At 31.5% G+C, this 22634-nt stretch overlaps 1 protein-coding gene across 4 annotated transcripts in view; it reads left to right on the top strand.

The window, feature by feature from the left end:
• LOC114325453 (phospholipid phosphatase homolog 1.2 homolog) overlaps window positions 1-22634 on the top strand; it is a 151266-nt gene that overhangs the window by 70808 nt on the left and 57824 nt on the right. The window contains exon 1 of one of the 4 annotated variants that reach the window (XM_028273533.2): window positions 18321-18442. The exons of 2 other annotated variants lie outside the window; for them this stretch is intronic. In XM_028273533.2, coding sequence (XP_028129334.2) covers window positions 18401-18442 — 42 coding nt within the window. In that variant the 5' untranslated portion in view covers window positions 18321-18400. Of the gene's footprint in view, window positions 1-18320; window positions 18443-22390; window positions 22629-22634 lie in introns of those variants that run through there. One more of the 4 variants, XM_028273530.2, reaches the window with a different exon arrangement.

Raw genomic sequence — 22634 nt, 5'->3', positions numbered from 1 at the left:
GTTGGCTATCAAACTGGCTATAGTAATTTTTGTTAATGGCAGCTCGGTAAAGGGATGGTGTCTAAGCCATGATGGTCTTCTGCGACCTGGCCTTTCTTCTTCGACCTGGCGTTTCTTCTTCCGTCTACCTTGCCTTTTTTATTAATAGTTACCCTAGCCTTAGCTACACTTATAAAAAAAATTTAAACGAATTTAAAAAATCAATTTTTGTCAGCCTGTGTACATTATTTTAGGTTCTTTTGATCATTGGAAACAAAAAAGGTATTTTGTAATTTTTCTCTGAAGTTAATAGTTTTCGAGTTATAAACAATTTAAACCTCAAAAAGACGAAAAATGTTACATACCTCCTTGTTTCATTCAAGAATTGTATTCTACATGTTACATACCTCCTTCATCCACTAGAATATCTCTTATTAAGCTTTTTAGAGGTACAGTAAAAGTGGCATAATATGATAGTTAAGTTACATACCACCTTCATTCACTAAGAAACTCAAAATTTTAGAAAATGTTACATACTTCCTTCTTCCACTTAGGTCTTCAATTTATTTAATCGGACTCATTTATATTGGCAATTCAGACATATATTATACATTTTAAAGTATTTTTACAAAGCAACAACATTTTTGTTTAATTTAGTAGTATTTTGTATTTTAACAACGACACCCGATTTGGGCCTCGAAACGTTAATAAAATTTTTTTTTTCAATTTAGTTGTGGCTTATTTCCCATCTAAATAGTTAATTATAAAAAATGCCACAAGGAAATAGCTTCAGAACAACATTATTTTTTTGTTGTTCTTTTGTGTTATTTGTAAATGTACTTATTGTTTTTCCAAACCCTAATTAATTTCAACACCCTAGTGTGAACACACGCTAGCATCTGTAAACGTACTGTTTTTCCGAACCCTAACCGATTTCAACACCGTAGTGTCAACACGCGCTAGCATTTGTAAATGTACTGTTTTTCCAAACCCTAACTGATTTCAACACCCTGGTGTCTACACACGCTAGCATCTGTAAATATGCGTCCCGATCTATAACCCTAAATCCCGATTTGTTTTTGCTTACGTACCGATTAAAAACAAATCGGACCTGGAAGCACTAATCGTGAAACACAGCTAGGAGCTATTGGTATGATAGAGGTTGGTATGAACATCCGCGACGTGACAGAAGCTGTGCATTCTACCAAAAATACTGTACGTCGGTTATGGCAGCGTTTTCAAGAAACTGGTGCTATAAGGGAAAACACGCTGGTCCAAAAAGAGCAAGTCACAACCGGTACGTGACAAGTTTGTTCTCCTTCAGTCATTAAGGATCCCGAATGTTACTGAGGGCCAGTTAAAATGTGAGCTTCAAAACATACATGGCATTAATGTGTCTGCTCAACCTATCAGGAATAGGTCTCATGAGGGTAATATTCACGTTTGATGGGTTATTAGTGTTCCAGTATTATCCAGTGGGAATCGCACAAGGAGATTAGAATGGATTGAAGAACAAATTTGACAAGCGAGAATGGGCAAACATTCTTTTCACCGATCAATCCAGGTTTGGTTTACGACCCTATTCACGAAGATCGAGGGTGTGGCAACCACTTGGCAATGCATCTCGCTTGCAAACCGTTCAACAAGTTGACAGATATCAAGGAGAAACTTTGATGGTTTGGGCTGGAGTTTCAATAGGTTTTCGAACAGATCTCGTTCATATTGAAGGTTCTTTTAACAGCAAATTAATATCGAGATCATATTCTGGAACCTATTGTTATTGTTAGACCGTATTCTGCACAATTCGGAAAGAATTTGGTCCTGATGCACGACAATGCACGTCTGAATTTTGCAAGAATCGTGAGAAAGTTTTTAGAGGAGAACAATATTCAGTTATTGCTCTGGCCTGCTCAATCACCTGACTTGAATCCCATTGAGCACGTTTGGGGATATGCTAAAAAGACATGTACAACAGCAAGGATTAGCGTTCCAGACAAGGAAAGAGCTAAACTGTATGCAAGAGCAATGGCAACAAATTTGAGCAAGACGATATTGACAATTTAATTAGAAGTATGTCAGATCGATGTCAAGCTGTCATTAATAACAGAGGTGACCATACACTCTAATAAAAAGAGCCTACGACTATATTTTTAAATTTTAGTTGAGAATTTTTGTTTTTTTCAATTGTTTAATCCCTTTGTATACGACGACCGATTGCTTGTGTTGTTTACTATTCATCATTAAGCAGCGTCCGGATTTGTTAAATTTCAATATTTTTTAAGTACATTCTCAAATTACTATTTAATTATTCTTTTATTACTTTGCCCCTAGAACCTAGATCATTTTAATATGTGTATAATAACCAAGATATTATGGTTTGTAGAAGTCTCGATTTGTTAACTAGAACTAAATTCACTGAACTAAATTACACTAAGGATCACCACTGCAAATAAATAGAGTTGTGTTTTTTGCTTAAAAAAATACATTGGTTATTGCTACGTTCTAAGCTGAAATGAATTCTTGCAGTATCAGTGAAGTATTCAAAAATATTTTCACAAACATTTAATTGACTGGTCGTTATTATCAATGATCTATGAATCTGTCAACTAATAGACATACAGTTTTTCATATTCGAGTTTTTTACTTACTTAGTAACTTATTGAAATAGAACGAATCGAGATTTTTATCATGATTGGTTCTTCTTCTTCTTCTTCTTAAGTTCTCATCTTCTGTCGAAGGTTGGATATCAATATGGCAATTCTTAGTGTACTTACCGCAGCTCTAAATAGTTGTTTAGAGCGCAGACTAAACCATTCCCTTAGATTTCGTAATCAGGACTTTCCTCTTCGTCATAACTTTCTTTTAGAGAGATACAATGAGGGCTGGGGCAGAATTTTGTAATTTATTTAATTGTAAATGTCGCATCGCGAACCGATTTTTTAATCAACAATTAGCAAAACTGAAAAAAAATCGGGAAACAGGCCATGTTAAAGGTCCCCCCAAGAGTGCTAGAAAATCAAAATCCGAAACCAAGAAACTGGACGTTGTACTGGCATGTCAAGAAAATCCCAGTTCGAGGCAGGTCACACTAGATAATAATATCCACCAATCAACGTTGTTAAGGTATTAAAAAAGGAGTTATTTTATTAGACTTCTCCTTTTTTAGATCCAGATGTACAAAGTACAGATGTACAAAGTACCCAAGGGCTGTTAGAAGATGACTTTGATAGAATAATCAAATTCTTCGAAATCATTATTGAATTATGTAGCAGAGATCAGAGTTTCATAGAAAAGGTACTTATTTCATATGAAGCGACTTTTATGCTCAACGTTTATATTTAGTAAACCGCCAGACATATCGATACTACGAGCGTAAAAATCCACATTGGATGGAGGAATATATGACACAATATCCTGAGAATATGAATGTTTGGACCGGCGTTGTCAACAATCATATTATAGAGCTATATTTTTGAGAAAAACTTTACTGCTCCTTGTTATCTGGAATTTCTCAGGATTATCTGATGCCAAATTATTGACAACTGTACGAAATAATTTACTGCCAGCTTTTTTATTGCATCGTTGCTGAAAGTTGCCAAATTCAACATTTTCTATAAGTTTATTGTATGGCACTATGCATTATAATTAATTGTATTAATAATCCAACAGTTTTAGTTAACGCTGTAGAAACAAATATCCGAATAATACATCGTTGCAAAGCTGATTAGGAGACCTTATGAGGGTCCCGTGGCCTCGGTTTATATTTAAAAAAATATTGTCAATTATGTTATTATGCCAACGCTGGTGACGTAATGTCCAACATACGTAATATAGTCATTGATAGACATTCATAAATTAAAATTTACGTGTTTTAAGATTTTTTAAAATGTCATGGTTTTTCACATAATTAATTTATTCCGTAGATTTGGATCATACTGTATATGTTATAGTCAAAGCCCGAATTTCAGGCACTCCTAGGTTTGACAAGGCAATCCTCAGGTCTGACTAATGATCTTAGTCAAAGCCCGAAATAAATTACAGTTTCGGCCTTTCACTAGTCAAACCTAGGAGAAACTAAGTTTTTTTTTTTCCTTTTTGGCTTGGACTATGGTCATCCAGCCAGTCTCAATCAAAAGTAAATGTATTAAAAATATTGCCAATTAGTGAAACTTGGTTATTATAATATTATTACAATTTTTAGTTCTTATTTACCTACTAATTACAGCTAATGTACATACTATGTTAAAAAATATAAATATATTATACTACTTAATTTTTATCAAGAACACATAGTGTATATATTTTACAAATAAAAATATTAATATTAATATTAAAATAAATTCATTCTTTTTTTTTTATTTTATTTTAGTTTTTTTTTGTTTTGTTTTTGTTATGTTTTTTTATCACTACGATAGAATGTCAACCCGGATCAACCCCGCGGAGGTTTAAATCCTCTTGTGAATTTTTTTTAAATTTTTTTTTATTTATTTTTTTTATTAATAAAGAGAGACTAAGTTGGTCAGGCAAAAGTCGAAATTAAATTTTATGAAAACGTCATTTTTTAATTTTAATGTTTATTATTTTTATAATTAAAATAAAATAAATAGTGTTTATTCTCACATGTTAAGGCATTATGACATTTATAGTTGCACAATACGTTATACCTTTTTTACATATACCTACATAATTTTGAAGAGCATTTCTTATTGCAGTAGCATTCTATAAAGCCTTGTCCTCCAAATTTAGAATCTTTTGTACTAATTTCTCTTAGAGAAATCTTAACGTATGGAACATCTTCGAAATTAAGAAAAATCTCTTTGCATTCTCTTATTTTATTTCTTGAAAAAATAATGTTTGTTGTTAATCATTTCGTACAAACTCTATATAAACGTCAATTGTTTTAGCTTTTATGATACCTAATATATTTCGAGCTTCTCCTTTGGCTATATCAAAGCTGGGGATAGGTATTGTTACACAGACAGAAAAAGATTAAAATAAATATAGGAAAGGCGATTGAAGGTCTTCATGCCCAGGCTAATACTATGAAACAATTAAGTAAAAAAAAAAAATTCCTCCAATTTCGATCGTAATAACTGCAACAATACCTATCCCCAGCTTTGATAGAGCCAAAAGAGATGCTCGAAATATTTTGAGTATCACACAAGATAAAACAATTGACGGTTTATATAGAGTTATTACGAAATACGGAACTATAAACAAACTTGTTTCAAGAAATCAAATAAGAGAATGCAAAGAGAATTTTCTTAATGTCGAAGATGTTTCAGACGTTAAGCTGTCTCTAAGAAAAATGAGTACAAAAGATTCTAAATTTGGAGGACAAGGCTTTATAAAATGCTACTACAATAAGAAATGCTCGTCAAAAGTGTAAAAGGTCTAACGTATATTGTGCAACTTTAAATGCCATAATGCCTGAACATGTGAGAATAAACACTATTTTTTTAATTTTAATTACGACAATATAAAAATAATCGACAATACAAAATTACGATAATATAAAAAACATTAAAATTAAAAAATGACGTTTTATTAAACCTAATCTAACAAACTACGACTTTTTAATAGCTGATCGGGGTTTGACTAGTCAAACCCCGATTTCATAAAATTAAGTTTCGACCTTTGTCTGACCAACTTACTCTCTCCTAGGTTTGACTAGTCAAAGGCCGAAACTGTAACTTTATTTCGGGCTTTGACTAATATCGTCAGTCAGACCTGAGGATTGCCTAGTCAAACCTATAGACAAGGCGAAAACGGCGGGTTCGAAGGGAAAAATATTCCCATGAGATTTTTTTGCGTAATCACATTCGTGAGACATCCCAGAATAAGGTTCAAGAAGTCGCCTATGTGAAAAGTGGGCCAATTTTTTTTAATAATTTTTTTTTAATCAAATTGCAAGAATCAATATTTTTGGCCTGAACAATTTTTTCTTTAATTCTTTGGACCATTCTGGACAAAAAAGGTATCTTATAATTTTTCTCTAAAGTTGATCGTTTTCGACTTATAAGCAATTTAAAATTGAAAAAAACGAAAAATGGCGATTTTCAAGGCTTAATAACTCGGTTAAAAGTTATTATTATGAAAGTCAATATATGACTAAATGAAAGTTTAAAGCCCCCCTACAAGATCCTAAAGAAATGTTTGTCATTATTTTATTATTAAGCTGTTATTTTTAAGTAATAATAATAAGCGCCATGCACGTGTGCGGGGTTGTAAATGCTGAGTGCGAGAGAGAAGCCATTCCAGCAGTCCAATTGTGCATCTTACTCGCACTCACATTTACAGCAGCGTCAATACGATCTAACCACTCATTGTTATTAATTAAAAATAACAGCTTAGTAGTAAATTAATGACACAGATTTCTTCAAGATCATGTAGCGGCGACTTTAAACTTTGATTTAGTCACTTTCTGACTTTCAATATAATAATTTTTGACCGAGTTATTAAGTCTTAAAAATGGCCATTTTCGCGTTTTTCAAATTTTAACTTGCTTATAACTCGAAAAAGATCAACTTTAGAGAAAAATTATGAGACCTTTTTTGTCCAGAATGGTCCAAAAAACTTAAAAAAATAGTCCGGGCCAAAAATATTGATTTTTGCATTTTGATTAAAAAAAATTGTTAAAAAAAAATTGGCCCACTTTTCTCGTGGGCGACTTCTTGAACCTTATTCTGGGATGTCTCACGAATGTGATTATGCAAAAATATCTCATGGGAATATTTTTCCCAACGAACCCGCCGTTTCCGCTTTGTCTACTAGGTGTGACTGAAATTCGGGCTTTGACTATAACGTATATATAAACGTCGTGTAAGAAACCATAAGTTAATAGTTATGCAAATATAGTATAGTACGTGCTTATCGTATTTTATTCTGGTGTTTGTCATTAATTACCTATTCATGTCCATATCAGATAATATCGGACTACTGAGGTTAAAAAAATACCTAAAATAACCAAAAATGCGTACATAACATTGATGAATAATAAACCAATAAAATAATTTACATATTATTTTATTTATAAAATAGTTTTATCACACATTCTAATTAATACATACATACAAATTACAACATTTTAAAGTACCATATTCTTACGAATGTTAGTGATGAAGAAATACACGTCTGTTTTTTAGATTTCGAGAAGGCTTTCGATAAGGTACGCCATACATGATAAAGATCTGAGAATAATCCTAAATTTACATTGGAATCAGTGAGCAAATATAATAATAGAATATGAAGTTTCAGACGTAAAAACAGAAATACAATGAGTGAGGCAGGGGCAGGGATGTGTATTTTCGCTACTATTGTTGTAGCATAAAGTGTATAGTAAACACATTTGCAAGAAAGTTTTATCAAACGCAAATGGGAGAATAATCGTCAATGGGGAAACCTAGATAACAACTCAGGGGAAACAGAAATATTGCTTGCAACAATTATGGCATAAACATTAATATCAAAAAAACCAAGTATATGGTCTTCAGTAAAATCATGACACAACCAGCACATATTAGTATAAACGGCATTCAAATTGAAAAAGTATCAAGTTACAAATACTTGGGAACTTTATTAAACGAAACTGGAGACCAAAACAATGAAATAAAAAGACGTATCGAAATTGCCAGGGCCACCTTCACAAAGATGAGAAAATTCTTCTGCAACAGAGATGTAAGCATCCCTTTACGATTGAGAATGCTAAGAGGCTACGTATTTAACACGCTATTATACGGTGTAGAGGCCTGGACTCTCAAACAGAACAACATAAAAAATATTTAAAGTTTCGAGATGTGGTGCTACCGTCGAATGCTGAAGATAAGTTGGGTTGAAAGAATCACAAATCTTGAAGTAATACGAAGCATAGGAAGAGACCCAGAAATTTTGTTAACGATAAAACGAAGAAAACTCGAGTATTTGGGTCACCTGATGAGAGGTCATAAATAGGCATTACTTCAAAATATACTGCAAGGAAAAATAGAAAGGAAAACGGAATCCAGGCCGTAGAGGAATGTCATGGTTGCGGAATTTGAGAGAGTGGTTTGGCTGCACCACTAATGAACTTTTTAGGTCAGCTGTAAACAAAGTCAGGGTGGCCTTGATGATTTCCAATCTCCGATAGGAGTGGCATGATATTTATAGGAATAAGGACAGCTGTGTTGCTCTAGAATAAAGTATTTTATTAAAACATGTTTTAATACAACATTTACAATATTTACCTAGAATAAAGAAACGACATTTAATGTCAATATTCCCAATCTATGATTATTTCTACAAATAAGTGAAAATAAAAGTTTCATAAATGCTTGACATTTCATAAATGACGACGTCTGTCAATCCAATCTCTTCTCAGCTAGTGACGGTTCGGCAGGCCAGGAGTGTGTTCCGAATTTCTAACGTTGGCTGACTGCGTTCCAATTTGAAATTCCAATTTGAGATGACATCTTGGAGCACAGCAATATTAAAATGATGAAAGTATAATATGTAGTTTCATTACATCATCCTTCCCAAAGGTGAAAATATTCAAATATTTTCGTTACCATCTTCATCTTGACCTTCTTCCTGTATAGGGAATGGAACCAGCTTCGAGATATGGAATAGATTAGAGTCTGACTTCTTCCGATTCATATTTACTTTATAAATGGAATTTGATAGTTTTTCTGTTATTTCATATGGTCCAATTTTTAATTCGTCCAATTTTTTTCGGTTTAACCTGTTTCCATTTTCGACAAACACCAAATCACCTATGTTGAAGTCCACATGTTTACGGTTCTTGTCATAAATTTGTTTATTATATTTGTGAGATCTTTTCGTTCTTTCTAAAGCAAGATTTTTGTTTCTTATCCAATCTTTTTCTGAATCTACTTCTTTCAGTTCAGATGGCAGTGTTGTTACTTTTTTGCCATACATTAAATATGATGGTGAGAAACCAGTTACAGTATGTTCGGTATCATTGTATTTGCCCACACATTCTTGTGCTATTGTTGTCCAAGCTTTTTTTTCTTTTGTCTCGTTAATTCTACACCTAATTTTATTAACCAGGGTTTGATTTAGTCTCTCATTGAGACCATTAGAAAAAGGAGAGTTAGCAGCAGTGAATATTAGTTTCGTAAACTTTTTCTCTAAAAACTTTTTAAAATCATTTGAATTTATTCCTGGATATTGGTCTGATAGAATCATTTCGATTTGATCATTTTCTGGAATACTATTTACAAGTTTAATGAAATCATTTGCAGTTTGAGTTTTCGATGTCAATATATATGCATATCGTGTGAAGTGGTCTACTAGAATATGTAAATATTTTTTTGTAGAACGGGAACCTCCAAAACCTCCTACTGTGTCTATACTGACAATGCTGAAAGGCTTTGTGGCTGGTCCCAAATGTGACATTAATCCGAATTTTTCTAATCCCCTTGATTTATTTCTAATGCATACTGAGCATTTTTGGCAGGTTTCTCTAATGTTTTTTGTTAAGTTTTTTGCTGTATAATATGTTCCAATCATATTATGCATTTGTTTCACTCCTATGTGACACAAGTTTCTATGAACGTTTTTTAAAAATTCTCTACTAAAGTCTTCAGTCAAAAGGATTTTTTCTCTTCCTTTTATATTTTTGTAATAAACATTATGTTTATTTATTAATTTATACTTATTTTCCTGTATGTCTCTATTTTTTTCTTGATCTTCCAGTATATCTTGGATAGTTATTGAATTTACAATTTTTAACTGTTCCTCAGTATTTTTATCTGGGCCTAGGACAGGATTTCTGCTAAGGCAATCAGCTTCTAAGTTATGTTTCCCAGGACAATATTTAACATCAAAATCATATTGTGATAAATAATATGTTAGATCTCCTAGTTCCTCATCAGTCCTAGATTTTATATTCATATTTTCTAATGGTTTATGATCAGAAAAAACAGTAAATTTCTTACCAATTAAGTAATGTTGCCAATACCTAACACATTCTTTAATGGCCAAACACTCCAAGTATATGGCCTTTTTTCTTTTTTGAACTTCATTTAATTTTTTTGAAAAATAAGCCACTGGTTTTTCTTCTTTGTTTTCCTGTGGTTGTTTTAATACCCCTGCTACTCCCAATAAGCTGGCATCAGTATAAATATGTATTGGTAGATTTGGATCAAATATAGTTAATACAGGTTGAGTTAACAATATGTTTTTTAATTTGTCAAACGAATTTTGGCATTCTGTAGTCCAAATAAATGGTTGTCCTTTTCTCAACAGGTTGTGTAATGGGTTCAATGTTATTGCAATGTTTGGCACATATTTGTGGTAAAAATTTATCTTTCCTAGAAATTGTCTTACATGTTTTTGTGTTCTAGGTATTGGAAATTCCTTTATTGAAATTAAGTTGTCCTTCAGTGGTCGTACACTATTATTTTGTATTATATGACCCAAGTATTTTACAGATTCCGCAGCAAATGTGCATTTTGTAAGCTTTAATCTGAATCCTTCACTTTTGATAGCTGTAAATAGTTGTGTTAGATGTCTGATATGTTCTGAGAATGATTTTGAAAAAACTAGTATGTCATCTATGTAGCTCACTGCAAAGTCAGCAAGTTTGTGTTTTCTTATTATATTACACATTATTCGCTGAAATATAGCTGGGGATGTTTTCAGCCCAAATGGTAAACAAGTCCACTGAAAATGTCCCTCTTGTGTAACAAATCCTGTTTTGTATCTATCTGTAATACGCATAGGAATTGACCAAAATGCAGAATTGATATCAAGGGTTGAGAAAAATTTACAGTTTCTCGTCTTTTGCATTAAATCTTCAATATGAGGAAATGGTTGTGATTGTGGCACAACAATTTTATTCAGGTCTCTAAAATCAATGCATAATCGTGATTTTGTATTTTCCTCTCTCTTGTAAGCTAATGTAACTGGTGCTGCGAAGGGGCTGTATGATTCTTCGATTAGCTTTTTGTCTAATAGCATTGCAATTTGCTTTTCAATTTCCTTTCTATCCTCAATTGAGTTTCTATATGGCCTTCTGCTGCAATATTTTTCTTCTAATAAATCAATGTGTGCTTCATAATCCTTTACTGTTCCTACATCATACTTATCTTTGGCAAATATGGATTTGTTTTCATTTATTAATTCATCTATTCTTAATTGTTGATAGCGATCTAAATGGTTTACATAAATTTCAAAAATTTGATTTTCAAAGTGTTCATTAAAATTTATTAAATGTTTATTTCCCATTTCATTTGACATATCAGATACCTTTGAATTATCATTTGTTTCCTTAGAAGCAAATATTATTTCTTCATTAATTTCCTTAGAAATTTTAGCATTTGTTTGAAAAGTTTTTTCTATTTCCTTAGAAATAGTATCTATATGTATAGGTGGTTTTTGACTTATTTTCAGGTTTTCATCTTGACATAAATAAAAATTTTTTATACAGTCTAAACCAATTAGAAAATCATAATCAAAATTATCCTTGTCAATCACAAAGACTTCAGTTTCTTTTTCTACGTCAAAAATTTTTATACTTAATTTGACCATTCCATTTGTTTTTTTAAGGCCATTAATAGTTTTTAAATTAGTACCTCTAGGATTAATTAGTCTTTCATTATTTATTTTCAACAATTTTGAATTTATTAATGAGACATTTGAACCTGAATCATATATTCCAAAAATCTCAAAATTGCTATTCAGTACTAATTTTACTTTTATTAATGGCAACACTAGCAGTTTTTTTGATTTTCATTTTGTAGTTCACATTCTATTTCTGAGTTGATGATAAGTTGAATTTGACTATCTTTGTCATTGTGATTATCTTTTGCCTTATACCAACATGCTGATTCTAAGTGGTAACGTGTTCCTTTTTTAAGCTTTTCACAAATACTGCATATGTGTTTTTGTTCTTTGTATAATCTTTGGCTGGTTTTGTATTGTTTTTCTTCAACTTTTTCTTTAAAATCTAAGAATACTTTCTGTCTTTTACCTTGCTTGTTTACCAAGTATTCATTCTTGTTCAACTCACTAAATAGATGAGTAGTTGAAATCAATGAATATTTATCAAGTTTATTCATTATGTCGTCTGGCAAACCTAATACAATAAGGTTTATTAATGTGTCATTGTCGATTGTTTTATTTACTTCCAATAATAATCTTTCTTTTTTTGTTGCATATTCTATAAGAGAACCACTTTGATATTTGAATGTGAATGCGTATTTGATTTGAGACCAACCTTTCTTTTCATATGCATCACAAAAGTTTGTTTTCCAAATTTTCCAATCTGATTGTACTGTGTATTTAATTATCATGCTACTGTACCAATCTAAACATTGTTTTTCAAGTAAGTATTTTAATGACTCTATTTTCTGTTCATCATCTATGATTTCAAATCGTTCGCACTCTCTCTCAAAGTCTTCCATCCACTGACAAGCATTCGGTATTTTTATAGAAAATTTTTCAATCAAAAAACTTTCAGTTACTCTGCTTAAATTTTTTATTGATGGTATTTCTTTTTCATAAGTAGCAACTACAGATTGTGTTTTCTCATCTAAATACTGTTCCCCAAATTGTAAATTCTCACCATCATCTAAATATATCTTTCTCATTTCAATATCTAATGGTACCCATAAATTTCTTTTTTGACCTCTTTTTTTCAAAGAATTTTTTACTTTCATAAATACATTAGATTTCGCTAGGTATGTATGTTTATTTACCTGCTTGAATTCTTCTGGGAGCTCAAAAACACGTCCATCTGGAGTTTCAATTGCTGTTATACATATTTCATTCGTTTTTCCATCTGCGGATCCCTGTATTGTAAACTGGAACTTTAATTTCTCCATTTTTTTGACTAGTAATGTCGTTTTGTAATGATATTTATAGGAATAAGGACAGCTGTGTTGCTCTAGAATAAAGTATTTTATTAAAACATGTTTTAATACAACATTTACAATATTTACCTAGAATAAAGAAACGACATTTAATGTCAATATTCCCAATCTATGATTATTTCTACAAATAAGTGAAAATAAAAGTTTCATAAATGCTTGACATTTCATAAATGACGACGTCTGTCAATCCAATCTCTTCTCAGCTAGTGACGGTTCGGCAGGCCAGGAGTGTGTTCCGAATTTCTAACGTTTGCTGACTGCGTTCCAATTTGAAATTCCAATTTGAGATGACATCTTGGAGCACAGCAATATTAAAATGATGAAAGTATAATATGTAGTTTCATTACATACAATAGAAGATAGATGATACTGGTCTCGTGACACGAACATTTCCTGTGTTCTTGAGCTTCAACTATTACCAGAGAATACGAAAAAGCATATGATTATTATAGTAAACATTTTAAGACTAAGAACACTAAGTAATATGATCTTCTGAAAAATTCTAGTGAATCTAACAAACTATAATTTCCTACTATTCAATAGTAATCAAAGCTATAATACAAGTATATAAAAGTAAATATCTCAATAACTGTTAGATTTAGGTATATGAAGTATTTAACACAACTTAAAGAACAATCAAAGTTCTTCCTAATAACGTCATAATATACAGGGTGATCCATTTAAGAAATTTTTAATTTCGAGTTTTGAATCACCTTGTATAATGTATCCTATTCACATATTTTTAAAGTTTCATTACGTTCAAAACATTAAAAACAATTGTAGCTTTCTTTTTTCTATTGCTTTGTCTACTTCGTCTCTGAAAGATCTTCGGGGTCTGCTTCTCTTCCTTCTTCCTATCGGGCTCCACTCTGTTATTCTATTTAGCCAACGATTTTGGCTCTTCTGACATGTCCGTACCAGGCTAATTTCTTCTGTTCGATGTAGTCTAATCTAAGTTTATCCCCATTCTCTTCTTAATCTCTACGATAGTTTTGTTCTATCTATTTTTGTTAATCTGCAACTTCTCGTTAGGAATTCCATCTCTGTTGATCTTATTTATTTTTTTTTGGTTTTCTTATTTATTGTCGTTGCATACGTTAGAATAAGACCCATTTTCAACAGTCGAGACATATTATTAAAAACAAAATACTTACCGCCTGTTGAAATGCTATATATTCACAGTTCTGCTCTACGGAATGGAACCGTGTACACTAACTGTTGCATCTATGAATCTCCTCAAAGCTTTCGAAATGTGGTGTTATAGGCGCATCTTATGTATATCCTGGGTTGACCGAATTACTAATGTGGAAGTCCTGCGTACTATGGGAAAAGAGTGTGAAATTCTCATACCCATCAAAACTAAAAATTAGAGTATCTAGGACATGTAATGAGAAATCAAGAACGTTACGGCCTTCTCCAACTGATTATTCAAGGGAAGGTAAATGGAAAATAGGACCGGGAAGAATACGCATTTCCTGGCTTCAATATTTACGAAAGTGCTATAACACGACTACCACTGAGCTGTTCCGCGCTGCGGTAAACAAAGTCAAGATAGCCATGATGATCGCCAACATCCGGAACGGATACCGAAGTAGCACCGAACGGGTTTATTAAGTAAACCTTAAGGTTGCAATGAAACCGCTTTCAGCATAAAAGGGCCCACTCTGAAAGAGCTCAATAATACCAAAAATAAAAACCTTCTAAAAACTTTGTTTTCTTAAGCAACTGGTTTTAAAGCTGTTGTGAAGATGCTTTTAAAACCATGTTAAAAGACATTTTAAGTGCAGGCACTTTTCTAGCATCCTTAAAGAGGTTTCTTAAATGGAGACTTTTAAAGAAAAGGAAATTTACCATAATAAATGATTCTTTAAACCAATATACTCCATATAGGCCAACAAATTTTTACATGTGCTATTATAGGTAGATACGTATTTGTAACCATAAAATAATAATAAGTACTTGGATATTTCGGAGTGTCAAGGTAGAAAAACATTTGCGCACCCAACTTTATTGATAATGTTAACAAAAATTGGTCTAAATAATTCACGCGTCCTAAAATTTCTGATTTTTGGCGAATAAAAAATAAAAATAATACAACATTTAAATCCGAAAAATATTAGTTTGAAAGAAAAATAATTTTATCTACAATTTTAATGTTTTAATGATAAAATAAATCGAATTTATGTCTTTAAGACGCTTATTTATAATTTTTATGTAAGCATTATATTGTAATCTATCATGGCTTTCACATCTCCAGAAAGCAATATGGCCGAAATCCAAATACAACTATTTGGTCTATCGACAGAGAATTGTTAATATCAATGGTTTTATTTTATACCTTTCCAAAAGCATCTTCATAAAAGCAAGGTTGCCTTGGAATTAAAACCGTTTAGTTTTAATGCTGCTGTCAATAATGCCACTCGGTTTTAATGAGAATCTAACCTAAAATCGAGGCGTCGTAGCGCTATGTGTGTTGTATTTTTCTTTTAAAATGACCAGTTCGTTTATATTTTAAGTACAAATGAACGACCATTTTGGACATGAAAGAGAATGGATGAGTTTAGTTTTATTGTTTCTAACATGAAGCATAGTTTAGTATTTACGATAACCAAATTGATTCAGTTAAGGGCGTTTGTTTTAATATAGGCTACTAATTGCTTTTAAGAAAGCAACTTTAAAGAAAACTAAATAATAGCTTTAAGGCATATATTTTACTGACATAATAATATTGAGATCAAGTAGTTTTAATAATAGGTTTTATTAGTTATATTATGAGAATCTTTATAACTGCAATAAAACTAAAAGGTAACAAACTAGAATCTAATAAAACCAAACAGTTCGAAAGTTCTTTATAAAACCGATTGGTTTTAAAGTGGACTGAGAATAAACCATTTCAAAACTACAATAAGACAAATTACCTATTAAGATTAATTAGTCTTATTTGATGCTCTTATTTGATACTTTAAAAATAGTGACAAATTCTTAACAGTTTTAAAGTTCTGGCAGTATATCTACAAGGTAACTTTAAAACCATTATCTTCTTATTTACCACAATAAAACCTTTATAAACCTTAAATAAAACTAAAAGGTTTTTATTGTGTCACTTGGGTAGGCACTTTAAGAAAAAGATTTATTGTCGAATTTTCACATCCATAAGTGAAGATACTCCTTGTCATGGTAATATATATTCTTATTTTTTGTTTTTATACTGATCTTCTTATCCCACAGTACCTGGTTCAATTTTTCTCTGCAGTCTTTTGTTTGTCCTAGTCTATTTATTATATCTTCTTAAGTTGTTTCTTTGTTTGATATTATGAAACCCAAAATATTTGTACTTGTCTGTTCGTTTGATTTTTTTACCATCGTCTATTTCCAGTTGTTTTATTTCTGTATTCTCCGTTGTTAGGTATTCAGTTTTCTTTAGGTTTATTTCCATCCCATTCTTTGTATATTCCTGTTCCAGTTTTCTCATTATAAAACAGACGTCGTCTTCGTCTTGTGCGACTGTGCGATCACTATTTGATCGTTAGCAAAATTTAGGATATATAGATATTCGTTCCTTACTGGTATGCTCATTCCTTCGCACTTTCTTTTCCATGGTTTCAGATTTTTTTCCAGGCATCTTTTAAACACGATAGGGGATGTGGAGCAGCCCTGTAGTAGTCCCTTTGTCGTCTTAAATGAACTGCATATTCTATTTCCTGTTTTGATAGCTACTCGTTATTCTTGTGCTTTGACTACTTTTATTAATATTTGTGGAACTTCGATGTCTTCCACTGCTTTATGGACACTTACGTTTAGCTAATAATTATAAGTAATTAAAAATTTAGTAATTTTTTTTGATATTTCGACATAAAAAATAGCGAATACAGGGTGTTTCATTAATAATTGTCCATATAGTAACTGGAGAAACCTTAGCACAAAATACGAAGATTTAACCTAAAACACTTAAATCTAATGTGGTTCCTCACTGAGTTACAGGGTGTTTTATCTAAAATAATAAAAACTATTTTTGCTCAGCTATTCGAGGTATCGAAATTTTAAAACTATTCGAGGTATCCGTTTCATACTTGGCAGAAAGTGCGAATACTAGACACCCTACTAAATTATGATAAACAAACGTTTGTAGCTACTACCAGAGGCGTACGACAGGGGATGGTGAATGGTTGACCCTTCTCAAATTCTACGCCACTGGAGGAATTGCTATTTTAGTGCCATTTTTAGATTCTCCAATACTTTCTACGTAAATAATACACTATTCATTGGTAACGAGAAAGTCATTTGTTTTCGAGATATTTGAAGTTAAATATGAAATGGCACAATTATTTTGATTAATTTATTATGATTCATATGATTAAAATTTAAAAATTATTTTTACCCAGTATTTTAAAAGTATTTGGCGTATCCTTATCATACTTGGCAGAAAGTGTAGGTATTGTACACCCTACTAAATTAAGATAAATAAACGTTTCTAGCTACTACCAGAGGCGTACGACAGGGGATAGTGACTGGTTGACCCTTCCCAAATTCTACGCCACTGACGAAATTGCTATGTTAGTGTAATTTTTTGATTTTGCAATACTTTTTATGTAAATAATATACTCCTCATTACGATAAAACGATTAGTTTTCGATATATTTGAAATTAAAAATTAAGCGACACAATACATTAATCAAAATAACCGTGTCGTTTCATTTTTAACTTCAAAGATCTCGAAAACTAATGACTTTATCGTTACGAATGAAGAGTATATTATTTTCATAGAAAGTATTGTAGAATCCAAAAATTGAACTAAAATAGCAATTTCGCCAGTGGCGTAGAATTTGGAAAGAACCATTCACTTTCCCCCGTCATACGCCTCTGTTAATAGCCACAAACGTTTGTTTAACATAATTTAGTAGATTGTACAGTACCTATACTTCCTGCCAAGTATGAAAAGGATACGTCGAATATTTTTAAAATGCTGAGCAAAAATAATTTTTTAATTTTTAGATAAAACACCCTGTAACTCAGTAAGGAACAACATTTTATTTAAGCGTTTTAGGTTAAATCTTCGTATTTTGTGCTAAGGTTTCTCCAGTTAATATATGGACAATTATTAATGAAACACCCTGTATATTACCTTGGTATTAGAAAAATCTTTAAATAGCCATATCAATAAAACAACCCACAAACGACAACGTGAGGTATTTATAAAGAAATAGATAATGGAGTTCAAACTAATGGAATCAAACTTTTCGTATCTAGGTGATAAACAGCTAAACACTATGAATTAACAAATAGGACCAGCACACGCACTGTCCTCTTTTCGATCCTCTACCTTATGCCTTGTGCCTGTTACAGAATCGAAACGATCCAAACAAATAATTTTATATTTAACCCTTCATAAGAGTTTAAATGTATACATCCTCTATACAACAACTACTCTAGCAGTGTTGCTAATTGGCCATTTGTGCGTTCGTTACAAGAAGGAAATGTTCGGATTTATAGTAGAGGATAGTGTTACAGTGAATTAAATGGATTTGAAATAGTTTTGTGGAAAATTCGTTATGGCTGCCACAGAAACCAAGGAAAATGCGGTTATTGAAGAGGTCTGTACTTCACAAATAATACTGTATTGTAAAATCTTTTAGTTAATATCTCTAAGACAAGTTCTATAAATAATGTTGCATGAAAACTGATATGTTTCACACTTTTCTTATTTTATGGTATGTTTTGCATATATATTATCAAATAAAATAATACGAAAAACAAAGTACTCAACTCTAAGAAGGTACCACATAATGTATTAAAAAGTTAAATATTAAAATCTTTATTGGGTGCGTTTCGGTCAAACTCGAGCCATCATCCTCAAAGTACAGGAAAATACATCAAAATGTGACCCAACAGGAAGGAGAAAGAATCAGGTTCCACCATCTTATCCTGAGTCTTCCTCTTTTTCTTGGTCCCAGAGGTGTCCATTTCATGATTATTTTTATTACTTCTGTGTCACCGATAATAATTTGCTACCTTTTTCCACTTGGAGATCTAGAATATAAATGGTAAGGAGGCAGTCTTAACACGTTATGTCTAACACTATGTATAATCTCATCTACTATAAATATTTTTAGTTTTGCATTCCTTTTGGCTAACTGTAGTAATTTCAGCTTAAGAAAATCCTGAGGAAATGAAATATTTTCATTTGTTAACCATTCTTTTATTTTATGTACTTCCAGGAATTTGTTGGTTGCTTATTTAAAATTTCCGATTAACATTGGGCAGTATCCAAAATTATAATAGATGTTTCAATTGGAAACATGCTATTATAGTCGGTTCGCTAAACTCAGACACAACTGGCTAGAGATTTTATTCGGTAATTTTTCTGTTTTTTGCTAACTTTGCAAAAATTGCCAAAATTACTAACTATTTAGTAATTATTAACTATTTGACCCATTTTACAAACATCTGCGTATTCAATGTTTCCGTCCGCATGCAATATAATGTCTTTCCCTCAGTATTGGTGCATTTTATTAATTTTATACTCTCCGCCGGCCAAATCCGTTTTATTCTACTTCTAGCAAAAATCTACGTTCCATCTAAATCTAAATAAACAAAAGATACGTGTTCGTTTTTAAAATTGTTGTAGTTTCTAAAAGGCTTAATCCTTTTGTGCACACTAGCTCTTTCACTTAAGGCTTTTGAATTGTATTCCATTTTGAACCTAAACTCAATCAATTGGAAAACTCTTCAGAGACTTACGCTGGAAACTTCGTATGTTCTTTTAATTTTTTTAACACCGTCTCTACAGAAACATATTCTTCTTTATAACGGATCTTATGTATACAGTCTCGAATTTAAAAATTACAACCATTAGAAAAATCGTTAGCCTTAAGGTTTGGTCTAGGTTTATATTGTGCGACCTCTACTTGGACACGATGGGCAAATCTGGTCGTAGGTCGAAATTCCAGTGGAAAGAATCTAGGTCTGATACGCGAAATGCACTCAAATGGAAGTACTACCAAGTAAAAACCCTTCTGAACCGTGCCTATGTTATGATCAAAGTTCTTGTATGAGAAACTAAATCCCTATAACGAAATCTACATATATGTGAAAGAATATCAAAAAGTTAACTATTTTTAATAGGAAATAAGCCACAATTTTATCAAAAAAATGATTTTATTAACGTTTCGAAGCCCAAATCGGGTTTCGTTGTCAAAATACAAAATACTACTAAAATAAACAAAAATGTTGTTGCTAAGTAAAAAAATTCTTCTAATAATTTATTTAATCTGACTCATTTATATTGGCAGACGTATATTATACATTTTAAAGTAGAAGGCTTTAAAATGATATCGCCATTATTTATGAGTTGCGTTCCTGGGACGACTTTACTAAAAGATAGTTCATTCGATTACATGAAATCAATCCCAACTCAAGAATATCCGTCACAAAAAATCATAGCATGTGATCTGTCTTTAAAAAGACACCAAATGCAACGATGACAGTAAAATTCTCGCGCTAGTATAGTAAATCATGAGGGAAAACCAGGAAAAAACCTCGTGATACTATCCCGACATCGTAATTATTTGGTCTTATATTTAATTTACTTTCAAAAAACTAATACCAAATTCTGATTTTAATATGTTTAAATTATAAATAATATTAATAATACATAGATATACAATAAGTAATACTAAAATATAAAATTTGTACTAACTCGATGTGTTATTGACTTACTAATCGTGGTATTTTCTTTTTATTGACTTCCTCTTTCAGTTTGGGTATCCACATCCTACTGCATTTTACCGAGGAATTTGCGACACAATTGGTTTCATTTAGCATAATTAGAGCCACTTCTTTGATTTTTCTCTTTTTACTATCTGATTCTTTCAGGACTATACTTGAATCTCTTCACTGAACTCTATGTTCATTATCCCATGCGTTTTGATATATTTGAGATCTATCAAATTCTCTATTTTTAATATAAGTCTGATGTTCACTTATTCTAACGTTTAATGGTCTTGATGTTTCACCTAAATAAAATTGTTCGCATTCGCAAGGTATTTTATAAATGCAATTCTTTGTTCTTTCTTGTTCATTGTTAGGTTTAGTTTTAGATAGAATAGATCTCAATGTGTTTGTTGTTTTGAATGTTGTTGAAATGTTGAATTTATTTCCTATTGTTTTAAGTTTCTTGGATAGTCCTTTTATATGTGGTGTTGTTATTTTCCTCGTATTATTTCTTGTGAATCTTGTAGGATCCCGTTCTAAGTTGTTCTGTTCCATTCGATCCAATCTTGACAATTCTTTATTTATAAACGATAAAGGATAATCATTTTTTAATAAAACAGTTGTTAACAATTGTTTTTCATCTAAAAATATTTCGTTAGAACAAGTAATTTACGCTCTATCATATAAGGATTTAATGATTCCCTTTTTAAGGTTGATGTTGTGATTTGATTTGTAATTGAGATATCTGTTGGTGTGTGAGAGTTTTCTATGCACTTGAGTCTCATATATTGAAAACACATCTATCTACATATCACAAATCATCTACATATCTCCACCATACTGTGGGATTTAAATTTTGTTTAGAAATGATATTAGTTTCGAAATCCTCCATAAATATATTAGCCAATAATGATTATAAAAATGCCACAAGGAAATAGCTTCAGAACAACATTATCAAAAAGTTAGAACAGATTGTTTGTCCACTGACCAATAGTTCTCAACAAAAATCTAAAGAGTTCAACTTCGATTGAACTACCTGTATACTACCTATTTCAATATCTACTGTACTGCGGTTTATATCAGCATCGTAAATCCAAGACTGTATAATGCTCTGGATGACCCTAGCGGCTCCAAAAACGTCATATGCGTAATAAACATGAGGGTGGCCAAGGTGTTGCCTAAATTAAAATACACAAGGTCACATTAATTGCATTTTAACACACAGTTTGTCATAAATATCCTTAGGAAAGATTAGCTAGCTTTAACACCAACTTAGACAGCAGAGATGTTAATTATTAAATTAGTCTAGTCTTTAGCAAAAGTTAACCATTATGAAAAGAACTAGGGAAAAAACCATAGAAGTAACGTAACATAACAGCTACCTAATGGAAGATTCTTGGAGGGAAGATTTCTGGATAATCTATATGGAGTAAAATCGAGTATTGTAGAAACCTCACTTTAAAGGATCTCTAGAAGTTGATCTTTCAACTATGTGGCATTTCTTTATGTTTTATTCATTAATTTTATATTAATATGCCTTAGTATTTTTTTATTGCACTAGTATGAAACTTTAATAGGCAAACTAGATCTGCTACACCTTTATTATATATCAAATTTAATTTTATAAAAAATGGGAATTTCGTTATTTTAATATTTCTTAAGAATAGAGCAAGGACAATCTACTTGACACGTTCCTATACAAGTAATTTAAATAAACTTCAAACCATAATAATCTATATTCTCTAAAGATTTTAAATAATCGCTTGATTATAGAGATAAGATGATTTCGTTAAGATATGTGTGTTAAGTACATTCATCAGGCATCAGTCAATAACTGATAAATTTTAATCAGTAGACGCAAACTGGATATTTGTTTACCTAAAAGCAAATAGTTTTAGCCTGAAATTAGTGCAATGTTGGTAAAATGTTGAACAGTGATGTGTCAAAATGTGCACAATAGAAATTCATCAAGTTTCAGTAGAACCAAGTGATAATGAGAAAAAAACTAATGGTGCAGTTTTTGGGAAAGTGCAACAAGATGAGGTTATAGAAACTGATTCACTGTTGGTAAGT

This window comes from Diabrotica virgifera, chromosome 1, assembly GCF_917563875.1.
Source record: "Diabrotica virgifera virgifera chromosome 1, PGI_DIABVI_V3a".
NCBI classification, from domain to species: domain Eukaryota; kingdom Metazoa; phylum Arthropoda; class Insecta; order Coleoptera; family Chrysomelidae; genus Diabrotica; species Diabrotica virgifera.
Note: the sequence above shows the minus strand (reverse complement) of the source record. Positions and strands in the feature narration are given on the sequence as shown.